At 40.3% G+C, this 24,504-nt stretch overlaps 1 protein-coding gene across 1 annotated transcript in view; it reads right to left on the bottom strand.

Annotated features, from left to right (window-relative positions):
• Positions 1–10,932: 10,932 nt before the first annotated feature.
• Positions 10,933–24,504, bottom strand: part of palm1b (paralemmin 1b) — a 42,256-nt gene continuing 28,684 nt past the window's right edge. Inside the window, exons 4-6 of the mRNA XM_033643433.2 lie at positions 16,607–16,722; positions 13,042–13,112; positions 10,933–12,779 (exon numbers count right to left, since the gene is read on the bottom strand). Coding sequence (XP_033499324.1) covers positions 12,397–12,779; positions 13,042–13,112; positions 16,607–16,722 — 570 coding nt within the window. The 3' untranslated portion in view covers positions 10,933–12,396. The remainder of the gene's footprint in view (positions 12,780–13,041; positions 13,113–16,606; positions 16,723–24,504) is intronic.

Raw genomic sequence — 24,504 nt, 5'->3', positions numbered from 1 at the left:
TTAACAAAAAAAGGTGAAATAACTGAAAACATGTTTTATATTCTAGTTTCTTCAAAATAGCCACCCTTTGCTCTGATTACTGCTTTGCACACTCTTGGCATTCTCTCCATGAGCTTCAAGAGGTAGTCACCTGAAATGGTTTCCACTTCACAGGTGTGCCTTATCAGGGTTAATTAGTGGAATTTCTTGCTTTATCAATGGGGTTGGGACCATCAGTTGTGTTGTGCAGAAGTCAGGTTAATACACAGCCGACAGCCCTACTGGACAACTGTTAAAATTCATATTATGGCAAGAACCAATCAGCTAACTAAAGAAAAACGAGTGGCCATCATTACTTGAAGAAATGAAGGTCAGTCAGTCCGGAAAATTGCAAAAACTTTAAATGTGTCCCCAAGTGGAGTCGCAAAAACCATCAAGCGCTACAACGAAACTGGCACACATGAGGACCGACCCAGGAAAGGAAGACCAAGAGTCACCTCTGCTTCTGAGGATAAGTTCATCCGAGTCACCAGCCTCAGAAATCGCAAGTTAACAGCAGCTCAGATCAGAGACCAGATGAATGCCACACAGAGTTCTAGCAGCAGACCCATCTCTAGAACAACTGTTAAGAGGAGACTGCGCCAATCAGGCCTTCATGGTCAAATAGCTGCTAGGAAACCACTGCTAAGGAGAGGCAACAAGCAGAAGAGATTTGTTTGGGCCAAGAAACACAAGGAATGGACATTAGACCAGTGGAAATCTGTGCTTTGGTCTGATGAGTCCAAATTTGAGATCTTTGGTTCCAACCGCCGTGTATTTGTGAGACGCAGAAAAGGTGAACGGATGGATTCCACATGCCTGGTTCCCACTGTGAAGCATGGAGGAGGAGGTGTGATGGTGTGGGGGTATTTTGCTGGTGACACTGTTGGGGATTTATTCAAAATTGAAGGCATACTGAACCAGCATGGCTACCACAGCATCCTGCAGCGACATGCCATCCCATCCGGTTTGCGTTTAGTTGGACGATCATTTATTTTTCAACAGGACAATGACCCCAAACACACCTCCAGGCTGTGTAAGGGCTATTTGACCAAGAAGGAGAGTGATGGAGTGCTGCGGCAGATGACCTGGCCTCCACAGTCACCGGACCTGAACCCAATCCAGATGGTTTGGGGTGAGCTGGACCGCAGAGTGAAGGCAAAGGGGCCAACAAGTGCTAAACACCTTTGGGAACTCCTTCAAGACTGTTGGAAAACCATTTCAGGTGACTACCTCTTGAAGCTCATGGAGAGAATGCCAAGAGTGTGCAAAGCAGTAATCAGAGCAAAGGGTGGCTATTTTGAAGGAAACTAGAATATAAAACATGTTTTCAGTTATTTCACCTTTTTTTGTTAAGTACATAACTCCACATTTGTTCATTCATAGTTTTGATGCATTCAGTGAGAATCTACAATGTAAATAGTCATGAAAATAAAGAAAATGCATTGAATGAGAAGGTGTGTCCAAACTTTTGGCCTGTACTGTATGTCCACTAAAAGTGCTTGTTTTTGCCACGGACAGACTCAGATTATTATTGTAAGTGTCAAACAACCTCATGGAAAGGATCCTTACAGAGATAGGCCTTTGTGTTGAAGAACAAGACCCTTTTTGTTTGACCCCAAACAGCCCCGACACTGGCATCACCAAACCCGCCAAACTCCATTTAAATAAACATTAATTTTAGCATGTATAGACCGAGTATACTTTCATATCTGACTAGATGAGTTAAGGGTTTATTCAACTGAACCAGAGCTGGTAATTGTTGGAATAGTGACAAGATGAACCAAGATGGCATTTGTGGGTTTTATTTTGTTTTTGTGGACTTTGAATGAAGGGTATTTTACAATCATAAAATTACTGTTTATTCAAATAGAGTCTGGTGGGTTCGGCGATGGTGATTTTCAGGCTCTTTCTGGTAAAACAAAAGGGCTCTCAAAGGAGGTATCCTCTCCATTATGTTGTCAGACACTGAGAATAACAATCTGAGCCTGTCAGTGGCCAAAACAAATACTTTTACTTTACATAAATTGTTGATGCACAATTGCCCCAAGTGGTAACATTGCAACCTCTTTGGCTGCTGACAGCTTGACCAGTTTCAAAAACTGTTTTTCCCATTAGTCACTTAGACACAAAAACCTGAGAAAATGGGGTCCAGGTCGAAAAATACAGAAGTTACCCTTTAATTTACAATTGTAGGACTGACTGGTTTGTATTTGGGAAATCAGGTGAAAGAACTGAATAATTCAGTGCATAAAAATGTAAAGTTGAGAAGTAAGAGAAACATAAAGTGGCAAACAAAGTGTGAAGTTGCCACACTTGTGTGAATAAGATGTGTGCACAGTAATTTGTTCCTGGAAAATATGAGCCACGGACTACAGCTGGTACTGAAACCGTGTCGACTCACCAGTAAGTATTGATTTCACTGGTTTCCACACTGGGGAAAAAATTGTTATTTTGGGGTGAATGTGGTTGGATTTGAAAGGAAAGGGAGTTTCATTGTTTCCTTGCGTTATGTGTGTGTGCCTATCCTAATCTGCGTCTCATGCTGAGATAGCTGAGGTTTACAGTTAGCAAACTAATGACAGAGGAAAGGTAATTACTGGTATCTGTTACCATAGCAGCAATTAGATTTAGCTTTGCCCTCACGAGGCTGTTTGAGATCATTTCTGTGTTGGGACTGCATAACCAAGAAATCCCTCTTTTACCTTTCAAATTGATTTGAAATTAAAAATTCCATCTCTGTTTTGTTTCCAATGACTTTTTAAATTCCACTGGTCAAATCCAGGCCAGTGATGTTTTTCTTCTGTGTGCTTCTGTGAGAGTGTGGAAAAGCATTATCAGGCTTGTGGCCTAAAAACAGCTCTAAATATATTTTCTGTCTCGTGATGTGGAAAACTTGTGCTAGTGCTATTAATGGGTAAAATCTGTCTCTTCACAGAGAATATGCCAACAAACTGAATTCATATGGGTTCAAGAGAATTAGATCCTGTGTCTTCATATGAGTAAATTAAAGTTTGGGTTAACTGTACCTTCTACTTTCTTCTGCTTAACTTAGATCTCTTGTCCTCATTTGTGGACAGTGTTTTATGCCATCTAGTGGTAGCAAAAGTACAATACACCAATCCATGCAAAAACAAGATGGCAGCTATCTCTGCCAAATCCGTCTGCAGCAAACTTTATGGTTGAAATGTTTATTTAGAAAGTACTCATTTGAAGACATTGGGACTTTATTATCATCTTGCTTGAAGATATCGAGACTTTATTATTGTCTTGTTTGAGGACATTGGGACTTTATTATCGTCTTGTTTGAGGACATTGGGACTTTATTATTGTCTCGTTCGAGGATTTTGAGATTTTAGTATCATCTTGTTTGAGGACATTGGGACTTTATTATCGTCTTATTTTGTGGATATTGAGACTTTATTATAGTCTGGTTGAGGACACTGGGACTTTATTATAGTCTAGTTTGAGAATATTGAGACTTTCTTATTGTCTCGTTTGAGGACACTGGGACTTTATTATCGTCTTGTTTGAGGACATTAGGACTTTTTTATCGTCTTATTTTGTGGATATTGAGACTTTCTTATTGTCTTGTTTGAGGACATTGGGACTTTATTATCGTCTGGTTTGAGGATATTGAGACTTTCTTTTTGTCTAATTTTGAGGACATTGGGACTTTATTATCGTCTTGTTTGAGGACATTGGGACTTTCTTATTGTCCCGTTTGAGGACATTGGGACTTTGGTTTGAGGACATTGGTACTTTATTATAGTCTGGTTTGAGGACATTGGGACTTTGGTTTGAGGATATTGAGACTTTCTAATTGTCTGGTTTGAGGACATTGGGACTTTGGTTTGAGGACATTGGTACTTTATTATAGTCTGGTTTGAGGACATTGGGACTTTGGTTTGAGGATATTGAGACTTTCTAATTGTCTTGTTTGAGGACATTGGGACTTTGGTTTGAGGACATTGGTACTTTATTATAGTCTCATTTGAGGACATTGGGACTTTATTATAGTCTGGTTTGAGGATATTGAGACTTTTTAATTGTCTGGTTTGAGGACATTGGGACTTTATTATCGTCTTGTTTGAGGACATTGGGACTTTATTATAGTCTGGTTTGAGGATATTGAGACTTTCTTTTTGTCTAATTTTGAGGACATTGGGACTTTATTATAGTTTGGTTTGAGGATATTGAGACTTTCTTTTTGTCTAATTTTGAGGACATTGGGACTTTATTATCGTCTTGTTTGAGGACATTGGGACTTTATTATAGTCTGGTTTGAGGATATTGAGACTTTCTTATTGTCTCGTTTGAGGACATTGGGACTTTATTATAGTCTGGTTTGAGGATATTGAGACTTTCTTATTGTCTCGTTTGAGGACATTGGGACTTTATTATAGTCTGGTTTGAGGACATTGGGACTTTATTAGTCTGGTTTGAGGACATTGGGACTTTATTAGTCTGGTTTGAGGACATTGGGACTTTATTATTGTCTAGTTTGAGAATATTGAGACTTTCTTATCGTCTGGTTTGAGGATATTGAGACTTTCTTTTTGTCTAATTTTGAGGACATTGGGACTTTATTATCGTCTTGTTTGAGGACATTGGGACTTTCTTATTGTCTCATTTGAGGACATTGGGACTTTATTATCATCTGGTTTGAGGACATTAGGACTTTATTATAGTCTGGTTTGAGGATATTGGGACTTTATTATAGTCTGGTTTGAGGACACTGGGACTTTATTATAGTCTGGTTTGAGGATATTGGGACTTTATTATAGTCTGGTTTGAGGACATTGGGACTTTATTATCATCTGGTTTGAGGACACTGGGACTTTATTATAGTCTGGTTTGAGGACACTGGGACTTTATTATAGTCTGGTTTGAGGATATTGGGACTTTATTATAGTCTGGTTTGAGGACATTGGGACTTTATTATCATCTGGTTTGAGGATATTGGGACTTTATTATAGTCTGGTTTGAGGACATTGGGACTTTGGTTTGAGGATATTGAGACTTTCTAATTGTCTTGTTTGAGGACATTGGGACTTTGGTTTGAGGACATTGGTATTTTATTATAGTCTCATTTGAGGACATTGGGACTTTATTATAGTCTGGTTTGAGGATATTGAGACTTTCTAATTGTCTGGTTTGAGGACATTGGGGCTTTATTATCGTCTTGTTTGAGGACATTGGGACTTTATTGTAGTCTCATTTGAGGACATTGGGACTTTATTATAGTCTGGTTTGAGGATATTGAGACTTTCTTATTGTCTTGTTTGAGGACATTGGGACTTTATTATAGTCTGGTTTGAGGATATTGAGACTTTCTTTTTGTCTAATTTTGAGGACATTGGGACTTTATTATCGTCTGGTTTGAGGATATTGAGACTTTCTTATTGTCTCATTTGAGGACATTGGGACTTTATTATAGTCTGGTTTGAGGACATTGGGACTTTATTATTGTCTAGTTTGAGAATATTGAGACTTTCTTATCGTCTGGTTTGAGGATATTGAGACTTTCTTTTTGTCTAATTTTGAGGATATTGGGACTTTATTATCGTCTTGTTTGAGGACATTGGAACTTTCTTATTGTCTCATTTGAGGACATTGGGACTTTATTATCATCTGGTTTGAGGACATTGGGACTTTATTATAGTCTGGTTTGAGGATATTGGGACTTTATTATAGTCTGGTTTGAGGACATTGGGACTTTATTATTGTCTAGTTTGAGGATATTGAGACTTTCTTATTGTCTCGTTTGAGGACACTGGGACTTTATTATAGTCTGGTCTGAGGACACTGGGACTTTATTATTGTCTAGTTTGAGGATATTGAGACTTTCTTATTGTCTCGTTTGAGGACACTGGGACTTTATTATAGTCTGGTTTGAGGCCATTGGGACTTTATTATAGTCTGGTTTGAGGACACTGCTACTTTATTAGTCTGGTTTGAGGACATTGGGACTTTATTATTGTCTAGTTTGAGGACATTGGGACTTTCTTATTGTCTTGTTTGAGGACATTGGGACTTTATTATAGTCTGGTTTGAGGATATTGAGACTTTCTTTTTGTCTAATTTTGAGGACATTGGGACTTTATTATCGTCTGGTTTGAAGATATTGAGACTTTCTTATTGTCTCATTTGAGGACATTGGGACTTTATTATAGTCTGGTTTGAGGACATTGGGACTTTATTATTGTCTAGTTTGAGAATATTGAGACTTTCTTATCGTCTGGTTTGAGGATATTGAGACTTTCTTTTTGTCTAATTTTGAGGACATTGGGACTTTATTATCGTCTTGTTTGAGGACATTGGGACTTTCTTATTGTCTCATTTGAGGACATTGGGACTTTATTATCATCTGGTTTGAGGACATTAGGACTTTATTATAGTCTGGTTTGAGGATATTGGGACTTTATTATAGTCTGGTTTGAGGACATTGGGACTTTATTATAGTCTGGTTTGAGGATATTGGGACTTTATTATAGTCTGGTTTGAGGACATTGGGACTTTATTATAGTCTGGTTTGAGGATATTGGGACTTTATTATAGTCTGGTTTGAGGACATTGGGACTTTATTATTGTCTAGTTTGAGGATATTGAGACTTTCTTATTGTCTCGTTTGAGGACACTGGGACTTTATTATTGTCTAGTTTGAGGATATTGAGACTTTCTTATTGTCTCGTTTGAGGACACTGGGACTTTATTATAGTCTGGTTTGAGGACATTGGGACTTTATTATAGTCTGGTTTGAGGACACTGCTACTTTATTAGTCTGGTTTGAGGACATTGGGACTTTATTATTGTCTAGTTTGAGGACATTGGGACTTTCTTATTGTCTTGTTTGAGGACATTGGGACTTTATTATCGTCTTGTTTGAGGACATTGGGACTTTTTTATCGTCTTATTTTGTGGATATTGAGACTTTCTTATTGTCTGGTTTGAGGACATTGGGACTTTATTATCGTCTGGTTTGAGGACATTGGGACTTTAGTATAGTCTGGTTTGAGGACATTGGGACTTTATTATAGTCTGGTTTGAGGACATTGGGACTTTATTATAGTCTGGTTTGAGGATATTGGGACTTTATTATAGTCTGGTTTGAGGACATTGGGACTTTATTATTGTCTAGTTTGAGGATATTGAGACTTTCTTATTGTCTCGTTTGAGGACACTGGGACTTTATTATAGTCTGGTCTGAGGACACTGGGACTTTATTATTGTCTAGTTTGAGGATATTGAGACTTTCTTATTGTCTCGTTTGGGGATATTGAGACTTTCTTATTGTCTCGTTTGAGGACACTGTGACTTTATTATAGTCTGGTTTGAGGACATTGGGACTTTATTATAGTCTGGTTTGAGGACACTGCTACTTTATTAGTCTGGTTTGAGGACATTGGGACTTTATTATTGTCTAGTTTGAGGACATTGGGACTTTCTTATTGTCTTGTTTGAGGACATTGGGACTTTATTATCGTCTTGTTTGAGGACATTGGGACTTTTTTATCGTCTTATTTTGTGGATATTGAGACTTTCTTATTGTCTCGTTTGAGGACATTGGGACTTTATCATCATCTTGTTTGAGGATATTGGGACTTAGTTATCATTGACAATGTTGAGTTTTTTATACTTATCAGATCCTACTGATCCCAAATAGCTGGGAGAAATTAAAAATGCACACCAAACAAAAGTTCAGGTCTCAGGAGGATATATCTGAGGCACAACTGCTGCAGCATAAAGCAATATAATAATCTATTTTGTTGAATAGAGAATACCTGATAACCATCTAATGAATGTTCTGTTTAAATGCCCCTCTGCCTTTGTCTCCATATTTCATAGTATATTTGACAAAAGTGTAACTGGATTCAGTTCCAAAATAGGGGACGGGTGCCCTCTAGTGGCATGTTTGGGGTACTGCACTTTACAGAGGCCCTCGGCCAAGTGACATGGTATGTTAGTTATGCTCACTACACAGTATGAGTGGTGAAGCTGCGCTCTACAACTCTACGTCATGTTTCCATCCTATCTTGAATATCTCTCCTCAGATCATGACTTCCTCCTCTACATTATTCAGTCTCCATAAATAAGGGGTAGTTTAATTGCCTTATTTCACCAGCTGATTGCATCCTATAATAAATGGATGGTTTATCTGTGTCTAATTGTGTGTACTTCTCCCCAGAAGGCTGTCCATCTGTGGCTCCACCAGCCGAGATGCCAAAACCACACACATCATTAACCATGGCTCATGTGTGTATGTGCGCTTCCATCTACAGCATGTGTACATTCGGTTGATTACATACACACTTATCTGACATGCCGTAAACAAACAGTAGTTTTATTCAAGATTAAACATTTAGACGACCACAGAATAGATGAACAGGCATTGGTCTAACACAAGGTTGCTTTTTCTGCTGCTGTCCCAGAGACCCACGATTAAGCAAAGCTTTTAGCTCAACAAATTTACATGTATTTACGGATGTATGTGTGCATATTGATATGCACACATGTGCATATACTGTACATAAATACATAGACTGTCAGTTAGTCTCCTGCATAAAGTTTGTATCCCCATAAAATGTTTAACTTTGGGTGTCGTTGGGTGGCTTTTGATGCATTTTTTTTTTCGTATGTGTGGGATAAAAAAATGTGTCAGTCACAATAAAATCATCAATTTTAAAAAGTTACTACAGGATACAAAGTTTTTTCAAGACACCACCAGTAGTCTACATATTACCTATTGTCTGAGCTGCATTTATTTATAGTTAATCACGTGAAAAATGAGAATAATATTCTACCATACCCCTCCAGAGTAGAAGGCAGTGTTTCCATTGGGTCGTCATGACCAGGAGCAGAGCAAGAAAAACCCTGGTCTAGAAAATGGCGGCAGACAGACAAGTCCAACCAACTGAACCTGACAAAGGCACCAACAATACACAGATGTAGTCATCTTTTTTTTAAAAATACACACATCAAATACAATATACTGCCTTGCAAAGAGGCTATAGGAAAGAAAAAACATGAGAGTCAATATCAGAAAGGAAGTTGCAAGTTGTACAATTACAGTGGAACTGTACATATGGAAAGCATAGACTATATTTCATCTGTCCACGCCTGTTGACCTCCCCTTGGAATGTTAGAAGGGATCATTTCTCTGGTGGTAAAATGTAGGCAGGACATGAGAGAATGCATCTGGCACTGAAGGTTGCGAAAGACTCTCTTATTCAACGAGCATATGCAGGAGGCAGTAAATTCCCACAACCCCCCTCACCAGCAATTTGAGTAAGACAGAGTGAGATAGAGAGAGTTGAAAGTAGTTGGTGAATGGCGAGGGTTAAACGAGACTCGGGATTAGCACCAACTTCAGAGGTTTTTGAACTGCGTGTCTCCGAGCATAGAAGGTGGGGCTGTGTGTGTTTGTTGGTGAGGATGAAACATGGTGGTAATGGTGATGGTGTGGTTGAATGTCAGACACGGAGGGGAAGCAGAAGCATTGGTGGTGGAGCATCACCCACCCAGATCGTCATGGCCTCTGTCTGCCAAACAAATGAGTAAACTAGGGCCAAAATGTATTTCAATAGGCTTTCAGGGCTCTGAGTTGCGATAGTGTACATGCACGATTTATCTTGCTAACAACCTGCACTTTTTCCTTTTACCTGTAGTGCTATTTATCAGCGTACATTTTTTGGATGTGAGTTGCTGAGTGTTGGAGATATTAGCTGTAGAGATGTCTGCCTTCTCTCAAATATAATGGAACTAGATGGCACTTTGTCAGTGGTGCTGAAAGCGGCCAAAAAAAAAAAAAAAAACTCACAATGTCTCCATCCACAAATCATGACCCGGTTACTCAAGATAATCTACAGACCTTGTTGTGAGCAGTTTTGCATAGGAACTATCTTTCTCCTTTCTACCGAAGTACACCTATCAACTGCATCCCCACAAAGAAGGAAATGTGCATCCACTGCTAGCTCACCTAACACAACTGAGTGAGCTAGCATTACCATTCAGCCAAGCAGGACACATTAATGTTAACATCCTGCGCTGTCACAAGCAAGAGCCTCTCGCCGTTTAGTAGATGCACACTGTTACAGGTGCAAGGTAAACTAGCAGTAGATGCACATTTCCTTCTGCAGGGTGATTTGGTTGATATGATGTGTAGTTTGGTAGAGAGAAAATAGTTCTACTAGTTCGCTTCTTCGAACTACACCCATTAGCCGTATCACCACACAGAAGGAAGTGTGCATCTACTGCTAGCTTACCTTGCGCCAGCGAGCTAGCTAATGTTACAGTCTGCTCAAGGGCGAGAGGCTCGTGCTCGTCACCTAGCACACCTGAGCTGTTACATCTCAGCTGCAGAGGTAATGTTTACATCTCAAGCTGTCACTAGCCTCTCGTCCATGAGTAGATGCACACTTCCTTCTGCGCAATGACACAATTGGTGGGTGTAGTTGAGTAGAAAGAAAATAGTTCCTATATGAAACTGCTCACAACAATACCTGAATTGTCTTGAGTAACTGGGTCATGATTTCTGGAAAGAGACATTGCCACTGAGTTTTTCAAAAGTATTTTTTGGCACTTTGAGCACTACAAGCCGAGTGCCATCTAGTTTGGTTATACTTGAGAGAAGGCAGACATCACTACGGCCGATACCTCTAACACTCAGCAACTCAAAAATCTGAAAAAAATCTAGACTGATAAATAGCACTACAGGTAAGATGAACAATATGTATTTTTGGTTTTGGGGTGAACTATCCCTTTAAAATGGTTAGACTGGTAGACTCTTACAGAATATAACCTATTTCTAATAAAATACTTACTTAAAGCTTGGGCACCTGGACACAGTCACATTATTTATGTTGTGCTCAGGTTCCCAAAGAGTATCATTAGTCTATTGAAATGCCCCAAATCTTTTTCTACTTCTGCAAATCTATTCAAGTACTATTGGGCCCGGGTCTACAGATAAAAGAATCAGGGGTTAAACTGGGAGCGAGCAGGACAGAAACCAGCAGCCGACCAACACACAGTGAAATTACAGCATCATCAGACTTTTATTTGGTTCATAAAGAGACAAAAAAGCTTCTTCTTTTTCTTTCTTTTTTTTTTTGTTTGAGCTGAGCCCGCCTCTTTTTATTATGGTAGAACTAATCCCAATTTAACCCCTGGATTTTTACATTCATGTGAACGTGATAGCGTATAATTAAGACCTAACAAGTGACAAGACAGTCAAAACAGTTGCAAGGCTTCATGCAGTGCTACCTCATAAGATTTACATTGATTCCTACTGTTGAGAGAACAAAATCGTTGAAGCGCCTCTAATCGTCGCGCGATGGTTTCATCGTGACTCTGTTGATTGTAAAGCAAGTGTATCTGTCCTTATTTAAAAAATACAAAAAGCTGTGATCTTCATGTACGTGCGTCACATATAGTATCTATGAGAAGCTAGTGCGGTTTGCGATATGGTCACTGCTCTAATTGGCCTCTTGTCTCCGTGCTGTAGGTTTCTTTTGAATGCACATCTCTAACGCTGCCACTTATAACAACTGTTACTGATAGGTGACTAAAGATATGAGCACATATGAGTCTAAGAAAGCACAGACACTTGTTAATGATTGTAACGCGAATCTGGTAGTGCTTACAAGCTTACATGCAGTTAATGGTTGGAGATGATATAGAGAACCCAAAACAATAAATACATTGTATAAAACATAATTTCATATCAATATATTAAAATACTATTTAAAATAATATCTTAGACAATATTGCAATATGAAATTGACTGATAAATAATTGGTAGGCCTACACAGAGAAATATATATATTTAAGTATCTGTGTCCTTCATAGTTTGCTGTTAAATGATTTTAAAGTTTCCAGATTTCCCCCCAGTGGGTAGCAGTACAATCCAGAGAGCTAATACATTTTTCTTTTTTTCCAACAATAATAACAATGAACTTACAGTACACAGTCCCATAATAAAGATATACATACTGAATACAATATAAATGTCAAGACAGAAAAATAGAAAAATATCAATAGAAATCAAAAGTCAAATACATATCAGAGAAAGTATACAGAGAAAAGTGTACTTATGAGTCTTTGTGGTTCTTGTTGTTGTAGCTGGAGCTTGTATTTGGCTCTCATTGTTGGTATATTGGCTGTGTGACTGTACTTCGTTTTTTTGTTTTCTTTTTTCTCCAGTCCCGACACAAACACACACACACACACACGCGCGCGCTCTCCCACACAGACACAAAGTTACACACATCTGCAATTACAGACACATGCAAAGGGCACACATGCCTGCACAGGTGCAGGTGTGCACTCCCCCCCCCACACACACACACACCCACACACACATATGCACACACACATAGCTCACATGACCGTGCAGCACTTGCAGGTCTGTTTCTTCTCCTCCTCCTCCTTCTCCCCTTCCTCCCCGCCTCCGTTGGCCTTTTCTTTCTCCGCCATGCTCCCGTTGGGTGGAGCCTGCTCTTCTGTGGCGGCCTCCCCTCCCGCTTTCCCCTCCCCATCCTCGATGACAACAAACTCGGCCTTCACGTTGCCATCCACCCCTTCCATTCCCAAAGCCGTGCGGCTCTCCTGCTCCTCCTCCACGGTCTTGTAGCCCATGAACACCAGGGTGACGGGGTTGTCCGCGCTGGCTTGGTCAGGACTGGGACCCAGCAGCTTGGCCTCAATCCCTGTCACCTCTCTCTTGGGGGTCTGACCGGAGCTCTGCACTACTCCGTTCTCGCCTATAGGGTGCACCAGAGGATCAGTGAAGGGTTAGGGGAGAGCAGAGAGGAAAGAGGGTGGTCAGGGTAAGTCACAGAGACAAAGAAAGAAAGGAAATATTGTTTTAATTACCTCCGGCGGAGAGGAACTATTTATCAGGGCAAATGAGGGGGCCATTATTAGGCTGGCATTCTCTCGCTGACACAAGTGTCCAGACTGCGTTGCCATGGTTTCCTGTGTGATCTCTGTGTGATCACATGTTGCCATGGGCACTGAACTTACCTCCATTTTCTTTGGCCACACCCTTTTTGGCTGGAGCGTCTGTCTCCAGTTCTTCTATCTCTTGCTCCAGCCTGAATTAGAAACACATGTGCAAATTAATTATTGAACAGAACCTGTAATTCATTTACACCCCAGAGACTGCAATACTGTCACATATGATATGCTTGTGCCTGTGCTTGGACATTATACACAGACTGGAGTCAGATTTTCACAATTCAGAAGTTCAAACAGCATCTCAAAGTCTGACTGAAATCGAATTTCTTCAGATTGGCTGTAATACAATGCGTAACGCTACCATGACATCAAAAGCATCATTGGCCCTGTAATCTTACTGTGGCTGCATTTCAAAACAGATCAACCATGTCTGTCTTTAATGCTGTTGCTAAGCTCTGCTCAATGATTAAAACAGACTGAATCACATCTGTGTCAATCTATTGATTTGAATTGCGGATATGTAAAATCAGCAAACTTGTTATTTTTATTGTCATTTTCAGCTGTAAATGTGCCATTTAAAGACACATTTAAACACCAGATCGATCTGACGTTTCTGCTGTGCTTATATTATGTACTATGTTGCTTTACTAGTGTCTCAAAAACAGTTTTACCGTTATCAAATAACAACATATCACTGCCAGTCGAACTAACATTAACTTAAAACTCAAGATGGTGTTTTCGTTAGTGTGTGGCCCAACAGGTGAATTATTAGAATCAGAAGTATGTAAATATAAAGCAATAAAATAAAATAAAATAAAATAGAAAATTAAAACAAAAAAATAGAATGTGTATTATGCTTCATTGTTTAACACTGGTGCTTAAGATATTAAAATATCAAAAATAAAATATATATATTGTCTCTGTGCTGAGGCTGTAAGTGTGAAATTTAACTACAATAAATACATCAATAGAATAAACAAGAACAGAATATTTGGCTAGGTTAGGTTTAGGAGTTAGGCTGCAACCTAATGTTAGTTAATGTGTTGTTATTAATGAGACATGAAAGCATCAAACACGCATTTCAGATGAAAGAGATGAAAAAATAGTGAAAAAGAAAACACCATATGCCATATGTTGAGTTCAGAGCCGTCACTGAGCATGCTTGCTCTTTGCACATGTAAATCTGAAAAACCCAGACCCTTGTCCAATCTTTATTGCTATCCTGGAACCCCATTAACAACAAGACATTCCATAGGTATACCTATGAAAAGTGATGCACCACAATTTGTAGAAGAAAGAAGTATAAAGAACGAAAGTCTGCATAACAAAGTAGGTTGGGGTGGTGGATGGGTCAAACAAACACAGGACTCTCCCCCAGGAGACCTGTGGTTGGGACTGTGTGAGCTTTGAATTATTTTAAGGTACGTGCTCAACATATTTCTTTTCTTAAACCTAACCTACATAACTTTACATGAAGTATGTAACTTTGTGTACGTAACATGATGACACCACTCATTGGGCTCTAAAGCCACGTTTCCACTTAACACTTTCGGTATGGTACCTTTGGAACCAAAAGTAACCCTTCAGACATGGTACCTAGACCCTAGCGTTTCCACTGAAAACAGTACCCTTAAATGTGGGCGGGGCTGTTCAGCAACCGCTGCAGTGATCACAGCTCCACCTTTTAGTGCCAGATCTGTGTACTACGTACCCCAACAGAACAGTACGGAACCGTTCCATTAGTACCATCCACAACTTTTCACGGTGGAAACGGAAAAAAAGTGTACCAAACTGAACTGTACCATACTGCTCGGTGGAAACGGGGCATAGTTGGTTGGATATTATACAAACTGATGTATGTACAGTACAGGCCAAAAGTTTGGACACACCTTCTCATTCAATGCGTTTTCTTTATTTTCATGACTATTTACATTGTAGATTCTCACTGAAGGCATCAAAACTATGAATGAACACATGTGGAGTTATGTACTTAACAAAAAAAGGTGAAATAACTGAAAACATGTTTTATATTCTAGTTTCTTCAAAATAGCCACCCTTTGCTCTGATTACTGCTTTGCACACTCTTGGCATTCTCTCCATGAGCTTCAAGAGGTAGTCACCTGAAATGGTTTCCACTTCACAGGTGTGCCTTATCAGGGTTAATTAGTGGAATTTCTTGTTTTATCAATGGGGTTGGGACCATCAGTTGTGTTGTGCAGAAGTCAGGTTAATACACAGCCGACAGCCCTATTGGACAACTGTTAAAATTCATATTATGGCAAGAACCAATCAGCTAACTAAAGAAAAACGAGTGGCCATCATTACTTTAAGAAATGAAGGTCAGTCAGTCCGGAAAATTGCAAAAACTTTAAATGTGTCCCCAAGTGGAGTCGCAAAAACCATCAAGCGCTACAACGAAACTGGCACACATGAGGACCGACCCAGGAAAGGAAGACCAAGAGTCACCTCTGCTTCTGAGGATAAGTTCATCCGAGTCACCAGCCTCAGAAATCGCAAGTTAACAGCAGCTCAGATCAGAGACCAGATGAATGCCACACAGAGTTCTAGCAGCAGACCCATCTCTAGAACAACTGTTAAGAGGAGACTGCGCCAATCAGGCCTTCATGGTCAAATAGCTGCTAGGAAACCACTGCTAAAGAGAGGCAACAAGCAGAAGAGATTTGTTTGGGCCAAGAAACACAAGGAATGGACATTAGACCAGTGGAAATCTGTGCTTTGGTCTGATGAGTCCAAATTTGAGATCTTTGGTTCCAACCGCCGTGTCTTTGTGAGACGCAGAAAAGGTGAACGGATGGATTCCACATGCCTGGTTCCCACTGTGAAGCATGGAGGAGGAGGTGTGATGGTGTGGGGGTGTTTTGCTGGTGACACTGTTGGGGATTTATTCAAAATTGAAGGCACACTGAACCAGCATGGCTACCACAGCATCCTGCAGCGACATGCCATCCCATCCGGTTTGCGTTTAGTTGGACGATCATTTATTTTTCAACAGGACAATGACCCCAAACACACCTCCAGGCTGTGTAAGGGCTATTTGACCAAGAAGGAGAGTGATGGAGTGCTGCGGCAGATGACCTGGCCTCCACAGTCACCGGACCTGAACCCAATCGAGATGGTTTGGGGTGAGCTGGACCGCAGAGTGAAGGCAAAGGGGCCAACAAGTGCTAAACACCTCTGGGAACTCCTTCAAGACTGTTGGAAAACCATTTCAGGTGACTACCTCTTGAAGCTCATGGAGAGAATGCCAAGAGTGTGCAAAGCAGTAATCAGAGCAAAGGGTGGCTATTTTGAAGAAACTAGAATATAAAACATGTTTTCAGTTATTTCACCTTTTTTTGTTAAGTACATAACTCCACATGTATTCATTCATAGTTTTGATGCCTTCAGTGAGAATCTACAATGTAAATAGTCATGAAAATAAAGAAAACGCATTGAATGAGAAGGTGTGTCCAAACTTTTGGCCTGTACTGTACATTTTCCTAAGATATCATATGAACCTTTGTATGTGGATACATTGACTTCACATATTTGACCCGTTCACTTGCTAATAAAATAATTTGTACCATCTGTTTTTCAAAGATCAAACATGCAGGTGTTTTTAGATGCTGACCTGAGGATAACCTGCTCCAGGAGCTTGGTCTTCACCTCGTCCTCATGCAGACGCTTCTGAGTCTCCTCCTCTGCTGGAGCTCCATCTAACAACCAGCGCTCCCTCAGTGCCTTCGACTGAAAGAGGACATAACATGTTAGGAATGAGCACAGACAAAAGGCGTTAAGTGAGGTAGAGACTGACTCAATTTATCTATAAATTCTGGTAAAAAAGGAACACATTTCACTATAGTTTCCCCCGTGTGGTGAATAAGTGTGTATGTCAGCTATAATGAAAAGAACATAGGCAGACAGAACCCCTTTGATCATGCGTCTTTCATCAGGATCAGTTAATTAATTCATTAGCAGAACTTCAATCACCCCAAATTCAGCACGCTCTAACCCTTTCTAAAATATTAGCCGTATTTTGACTGAGAACGGCGAGCCCTTGAGCTAATCTACAACGAAAATCTCCCAGCGAGTGCGCCCAGCACTTCTCTGCTGACTGCTGCCACTCAGTGATTCTGTCACATACTTTAACTGTTGCCAACTTGTTGTTGCCAAGTGGACTATGGCACCCAGCCAGGGCCTCAAAGCCTCTGGCACTGAACAGAAAGAGTCCAAACTATGATATAATTCTCCTATTATTCTAAATCGAGCATGGGATTAAAAGTCTAGATAAGTCGCTGAAAGATAAAAACAAAATAGTTGTAATCTTAAACGGCATCAAACATTTCCTAGAGGCTGACAATAATTACAAGAACGTCTTTATGGGCACACTGACAGCACTGACTGAGACTAAATGGACTGATTGTAAACTGTCTTATTATTTTTACTGTAGATAAAGATGATTCTAGGACAAGATAATTAAGTACTTCCATATCCTCTTGGGACCCAGAAGGAATAATGTTAAAACAAAATTTAGGTAATTGGGATGTCAGAAACATATCAAAGATTTTTTTTTCTCAGAAATGTAATGTAGTCAAACTTTTCAAAAGAAAAAAGAACATTACATTACATTTACAGTAATGTCACATGGTTAAATTCATGTCTAAGAAGTGTATTATTAAAGGTACTGTGCATGCTTTTAACTGGTTATACATAGCGTGTGTGCATGTGTGTGTTTACAAGTCAAAAAAGGAGAAATTTCTGTGAAGTGCTGTAAAGTTGAGTTGATTGAAAACACACATTAAACACACATTAAACATGGCTTAATAGCGCCAATTTCAAACAAGTACACAAATCCGTTTCACTATAACTCACAGCATTCACAGACAAAGCATTTGTCTTTATCTGGACACATTTTCCCCACAAATACCACATGCTAACGTTATTAGCACAAGCCTATGGCATTTTACATTGTATAAATTAACCTAGCAGCTAGCGGATTTTTCCTCTTCTCATATGAAACTAGGGACAACAGCAACATTTAACAAAGGTAACGTTACAAAATTTGGCTCCATTACAACTCACAAGGTTCATCGACAAAACAACTGTCTTATACTAAACACGTTTTCCAATCAAATATATCATGCTAACGTTATTAGCACAAGCCTATGGCATTTTACATTGTATAAATTAGCCTAGCAACGAGCAGAGATTTCCTCTGCTCGTATGAAGCCAGGATAAAACACACACGACAAAAAATTCTATATTTTTTAAATTAAAGTAAATAAAAACTTTGTTTCCACTGAGGGAAATGGTTTCAGCTTACAAAAACAGACTGGTCTGCCTCACCGCAACATGTGGTTACATTTCTGGGGAGGTGCACGTCAGGCTATGGCGTAGGTATAGGTAGGTACAGCATTGATTCAACACAGAAGTATAAATTGCGCCTCACATTCACACCTACGGCCAATTTAGAGTCACCAATTAACCTAACATGCATGTCTTTGGACTGTGGGAGGAAGCCAGGTTGAGAAAACCCACGCTGACTTATTTGCTGTGAGGCGACAGTGCTAACCACTGTACCACCGTGCCACCCCTTTATAAACATAACTTAATTTTCTTAGTGCCATAAGCAGCAATTCCCCCTTTTGAAAAGACAAAAGATAAGTTCTGCTAGTGACACCCTCACGTGTGTTACATCACTTGAAAGCCCAGGATGTCCTTTTTAACAGGAAACCAGGACTCAAATTGACTGCATGTGTGATGCTGGAAATGAAGGCCTCAGTGTCATGTGACATGTGGGAGTGACATGCATATATTTTGCTCTGAGGTGGATTTTCCATTCTATTATTCTCCTACTTTCCACTTCTTTATTTCTTTTTTCACTCTATGTTTATTTCTTTTATCAGTTTCCAAACAGCCCTGTGTCCTTATCTGGACTCCCCATCTACATTCCCTCCTGCAGATAAGCTAATATCAGAGCAAATACTTGGCGTGCTCTGAGGTAAATATAACAGTGTGTCTCACTCGCAGCTGTTAGACGGTGCAGTGAAATTCAACGCTGCTTGGCCATATGGAAAAGTGCTAGAAAAAGTGCTTGTTTTCACGAGTTGGACTGAAAATCTGGACCTGCGCTTGATGTGAATTCCTCTCCAGTGATGCAACAGGAATTTCTACAGCAAAACTCCCCCCATTTTTTTTTCTTTCGGACTCGACCCCCGCCCCTTCCTCTCTCTTTCATGCATCTGTATCCATCATGGAGTTCATGAACTCGGTTTGTGTACGATATATTGAATACGGTTGTAAACGTCAGAGTGTGTTTCCTTTAATTCCAATCTGTGTTTATCTCTTTAAGTCGCTCTCCTCCAGCTCTTACTTTCCCCATCGAGTCATTCAGCTCCAGACACCCAGCTCAAAGGAGCTTTACAGCACACACTCACTCTCACGGTGTAATTCAACACTCCTCATACCCCGGCCCTGCATGGTCTCCTGGGTACTGAATCCAATCCTGCTTCCCTCTTTCTTTCTCTCTCTCTCTACTCCTCTCGCCACACCCTACTACCCAAATGCCTGACATCACTTAATGTACTCACTCATGCACAGGCAAACGCACACACACACTCACACACAGCAGTCTGCACGAATAGTCGTAAAGCTGGGGCGCTAAAGTTACGTCCCTCTCCATTGTTCTTTGGAGTAAAAGCTGCTAACGTAGCAGACAAAGGGCGGAACTGTGATACACATACACACACACATACACACACACCCCTAAATGTACTGAGCAGCTGTAGTGAACTGAGCTTTTTTTTTAATTCATTGTGGATCTTTCCTGCGACAAAGTGAAATCCTAAAACTTCTTATTCTTTGAAAACACAGTCTTGTATTCAGTGCCTCCACCATAAAGTTTATCCAGACTGTTATTCTTATTATTCTATCAACTATTGTCTGAGTTTAAAACTTAGCTTTAAGTTTAAAAATAGTCCAACAAATTTGGGAAAAGGCTTTCTTGCCATGAGCTAGATGAGCAGACTGATGCCACTCTTGCGTCTATATAGCAGAAGACGACGATGACGAAGAATCATGCATTACATGGAGAGATGTCAGAGCGAGGGTGCCGCCCATGGAGGAGGTTTGATACCTCGCTCAGGGGCACCTTGGCAGTGCGTATTGCTCCAGATGGGGACTTGACCTGCCAGTTCCTAACCCAGGTCCCTATGGACTGAACAACTGCTGTCCTAACAGGGGTGTCCAAACTTCTTTGAATGGGGGCCAGATTTGATAATGTTAACAATACCTGCGAGCCAGCTGCTTCTCACATCATGTGGGTTATTTAAAAAACAAAAAAAAATCATTTCCAAATGAGACAAACACAATTGTTTTATTTTCCAGAGAAACTGCTGTGGCCATATCTACTATCTAGCAGACACCCTGAGTCAGACTCTGACTCACAGAAACACTCTGAATGTCATATAGTGCTGCTTTTGTATCTGCACTGGTATCTCATCATATATTTATCTTCAGTTGCATTCATATTATTCAGAGCAAAGTATTTACTACTTCTGCACTGCTCTTACACTTCTATTTTTGTGCTATGTTTGTGCTTTTAATAACTTTGTAGACGAATGTCAATGGTATGGTATGGAATGTCAAAGTACTACTGGTCATTTCAATCCATAACATTACTTTTTGCTTCCCTATGAAATGGATCACTGTGACGTCACCCTAAACCTTCTGATTAGACAACTGGCAACTGTTTTGAATTGGGGAGATATGTGAAATTGGCAAACTGCTGCATTGTCATTCTTTAGCCGGAACTGTTGTGTTTAAAGATATGTAAGTAACCATGGTGGTCTGACCTGTTTGATGTTTCTGCAGGGCTTATTTTATGTACTGCGTTGCATTGCTGGTGTCTTTGATAAACCAAATCTACCAGCACAGAAGCAGCAATATACTGCTGTGGATGGGGGTGCATCAAAATGTATTTTAGCCACCAAAAAGACCCACCTAAAAAACCATTGATGCTGAGGCAATGCACTTTATTAACTCTTTTTTTTCTTTTGCACAACATTTGCTGGCCCTGTCCATGACTGCTTGGATTGGTGTTTGTTGGGTTAAAGGAAATGGCCACTTTAGAATGAAAATACAGACAGTACTTACTCACCTTCATGTCGACAAGAAGTCCAGTGTAGTTTTTTAATCCATAAAACTCGTCCAGGGTATCGAGATAACAGCTGGAATAACAGCTACAGTGTGTAGCATGGAACCCACATTTTGAAAATGTAATAAAATTTGCAAAATTGACTTGAAAAGACGTAATTTACTCCACTTTTATAGCATCATTTCTCATTGTCAGTTTGCCTGCAGGCGTGCTGTGTTTACATGGCAACTCACGAGACTAGCTGATTGCTAGTGGTGGTGCTAGTTCTTGAGTCTCGCTTGTCTTTTCAAGTCAGTTTTGCATGCCGCGGCTTCAGGGCACTTGGATTACGATGGACGAGCCGTTCTGATGTTTTTGAAATGCGTTAGCGGAGTTTTATTACATTTTCAAAATGTGGGTTCCGTGCACTTCAAGTGTAGCTGTTATTCTGGCTAGCTGTTATCCTCCGATACCCCGAACGAGTTTTGTGGATTAAAAAACTACACTGGACTTCTTGTCGGCATGAGGGTGAGTAAGTGCTGTCTGTATTTTCATTCTAAAGTGGCCATTTCCTTTAAATGCTTCACAGAAAATGTAAGTACTACCGAGACATTTTGTATTCTATAGACACACACACAGAGGTACATGCAAGTGTCTTTCTGTAAGCAAGATTTACACGACACTGCAGGTTTACGTGGGATGCATGTGGGTTTTACGAGGGTTTAACATTGATCACATTACGAGATGCTGGGTTTTTGATGGGTGTCACATGTAAGACCATGGGTTTCACACGGGAATTGGGAAACTACATATTTTCATATGCAAAGCACATTTTTCAAATGTGAAATTTAACATGTTTTTGTTTTGCATGGGGTCAGTACTTTACCTTATCTTTCCCAATGAAAATGGCTGTATGACAGCAAGGTAAAGTGGTGAAAATATTTTCAATATAGCAAACACTTCAACTGATACTGATTTTTTAGGTGGTGCTTTTTTTTAGGTGCTCACCATTTCATTTTATGTATGATACAGGGATTTTATTCCCGGAAATTATTGTAAACAATGTGATTAAGTCTATAAACTATGTGTTTGACATTCAGAGTTTTTAATTAAAGAGACTGCCAGCTGCAGCATGTATAATCATATCTGCCATGGCTGGCTAATTAAAAACAGAACTCTTATGAATGCTTTCTGTGTTAACAACACTGTATTACCTCATCCCACCATTCTGTCTGCGCTGTGAGGGTGTGACTGTGTGTGTGTAGGATCCTGTATTAGTGTGTTTAAATGGTGGGGCAGGTACACGCTTATAAAAATGTGGTAAGTAAACGGAGACATTTATTGGCTTTTCCACATGAAAGCCGCCTCTGGAAAAGCAATACTTGCTGCGGTTTGCACAAAGAGCCTTCTAATGCTCCTGTACAGCGTGATTACACTTCCCCTCCGTGTGTGTGTGTGTGTGTGTGTGCGTGTGAGACGAAAGCGGGGTGCGGTGGGTGTAAGAGCCCTTTCCTGTTGCTGGGAGTGGGACAAAATCTGTTTCCTCTGCCAAAGCCCTCCGCATTGTCCGAGGCTTCTGTGTCCTTTCATGAAGCAACACACACAAAGGCCGACACACACGTACAGATACACACATACAAAGGTTTGCTCTGAAAATAGAAAAAGTGGGAGCACGCAAGGGCAGTAGCACAGGTCACACACACACGTCTGCGCTGGCTCATACACACCGCAACCTTTGCTCGTATCTGTGACCTGTCGAATTGTCTCGGGCTGAAGTAGCTTTGATAGTGCTGACACATTCACTGACAAAAGCCTTGGCTCTGATATAATGAGTGTGTGTCCACATGCATGCAGATTTGAGTGTCTTTTTTAGGGAGTGTGTGTGCGTGTGTGTGTATAAACAGCATGTGGAGGAGCCGCCAGTGTTATCGGTCGTCCATTCTGAACATTCCGTGACAGCAGCGGTTAGGGAGTATCTCACTATGTGGGACTGATAGATTTAAAAGGAATTGCTGAGATTAATTGTGTTATTGTGGCAGACCTGACCGGGAGTATTTCTGGTAAGAGTAAGGGAGAGGCTTGTAGGGGTTCAGGTTACAGTGGGAAAGAATTTTATTCATAAATATACTTTAATCTTATCAGTGTGAGGGGTCCAGTACATTTCAAACAAAGTTAAATTGGACTGTTCTCAGAAAGTGTCGATTACAGTGCGAGGTGCATGAACACCAGTTCACTCATTTCACATTCAGGTCTGTCTGTCCGTGAAAGATAGAGCTGTTGAGATTGACTATTAAATTAATCGCCACGTAATTTGATAATCAGTTCAGACCAAAGATTCGCAACCAGACAAAAGCCTTTGAGAACGCTGCAGAGAAAAGTTGAAGCAGTGTGAACTGGCCGTCTGAGCTCGACTCAAGCCAGCTGATGATGTCACCTGCAACTCAGCAAGTCAAATCACCACCAGCTGGTCTTAGATTGTAAAGCATGTCACCTGTTTCTACAGCCAATCGGCTTGTAATGAAGTCTGCTGGTCAAGTCAAAATGATCGCAGATGGTGTATTGTCTTGCTGCAGCAGGTGCTCCATCCCCACCAAGCCCTCTGTTTCCGTCCTCACAGTGGGCTGGTGTCGGATGGTGGGTCGCTGCTGCTGCTCGCTGTATGTGCTTATGCCCCTTCACACACACACACATTCTCACTGACTGATTAATTGCTGCTTACTTACATTATTGTGGCATATTTATTATGAATACAGTCCATATGATGCCCATTTTGTTCATCAATTTGCACAACAAACACATCACCAACAACTCAATTAGCTGAAGACAGTATCAGTATTAAAACTGCCTTTTGTGTTCAGATCAGTGTTCAGTTTGTTAAGTCAAAGAATGTTGGAAATATTTTTCATTTCTTAAAATTCATCAAGCAGTTTGTTTTATTCTTTAAGTGCACTGAAAGCAGCAGAAAGACAGACCTGAGAACACTTTAATATCTGTTTATTTATCTCAAGTAATATAGATATCGGGATACTCAACAATGGGAAATGGACTGCACTTGTATAATGCCTTTCTAGTCTTCTGATCACTCAAAGTGCTTTTACACTACGTCACATTCACCCATTCACACACATATTCACACACTGGTGGCTGAGGCTACCATACAAGGTGCCACCTGCTACTCACTAACCATTCACACACACTCACACACACACTGATGGAGCAGCTATCAGGAGAAATTCGGGGTTCATTATCTTGCCGCCGATCTTCTGATTAGTGGACAACCTGCTCTACCTTCTGAGCCACAGCCACCCTAACAATCTTATCACATACTGCATTCTTTCCTCATATCGTGCCACCCTAGTTCGTACAATGTGTAGACAGGACCACGTTGTAAATCA

The sequence above is a fragment of the Epinephelus lanceolatus genome, chromosome 15, assembly GCF_041903045.1.
Source record: "Epinephelus lanceolatus isolate andai-2023 chromosome 15, ASM4190304v1, whole genome shotgun sequence".
Classification (NCBI taxonomy): Eukaryota; Metazoa; Chordata; class Actinopteri; order Perciformes; family Serranidae; genus Epinephelus; species Epinephelus lanceolatus.
The sequence above is the reverse complement of the archived record's forward strand: the minus strand, read 5'-3'. Positions and strand labels throughout refer to the sequence as shown.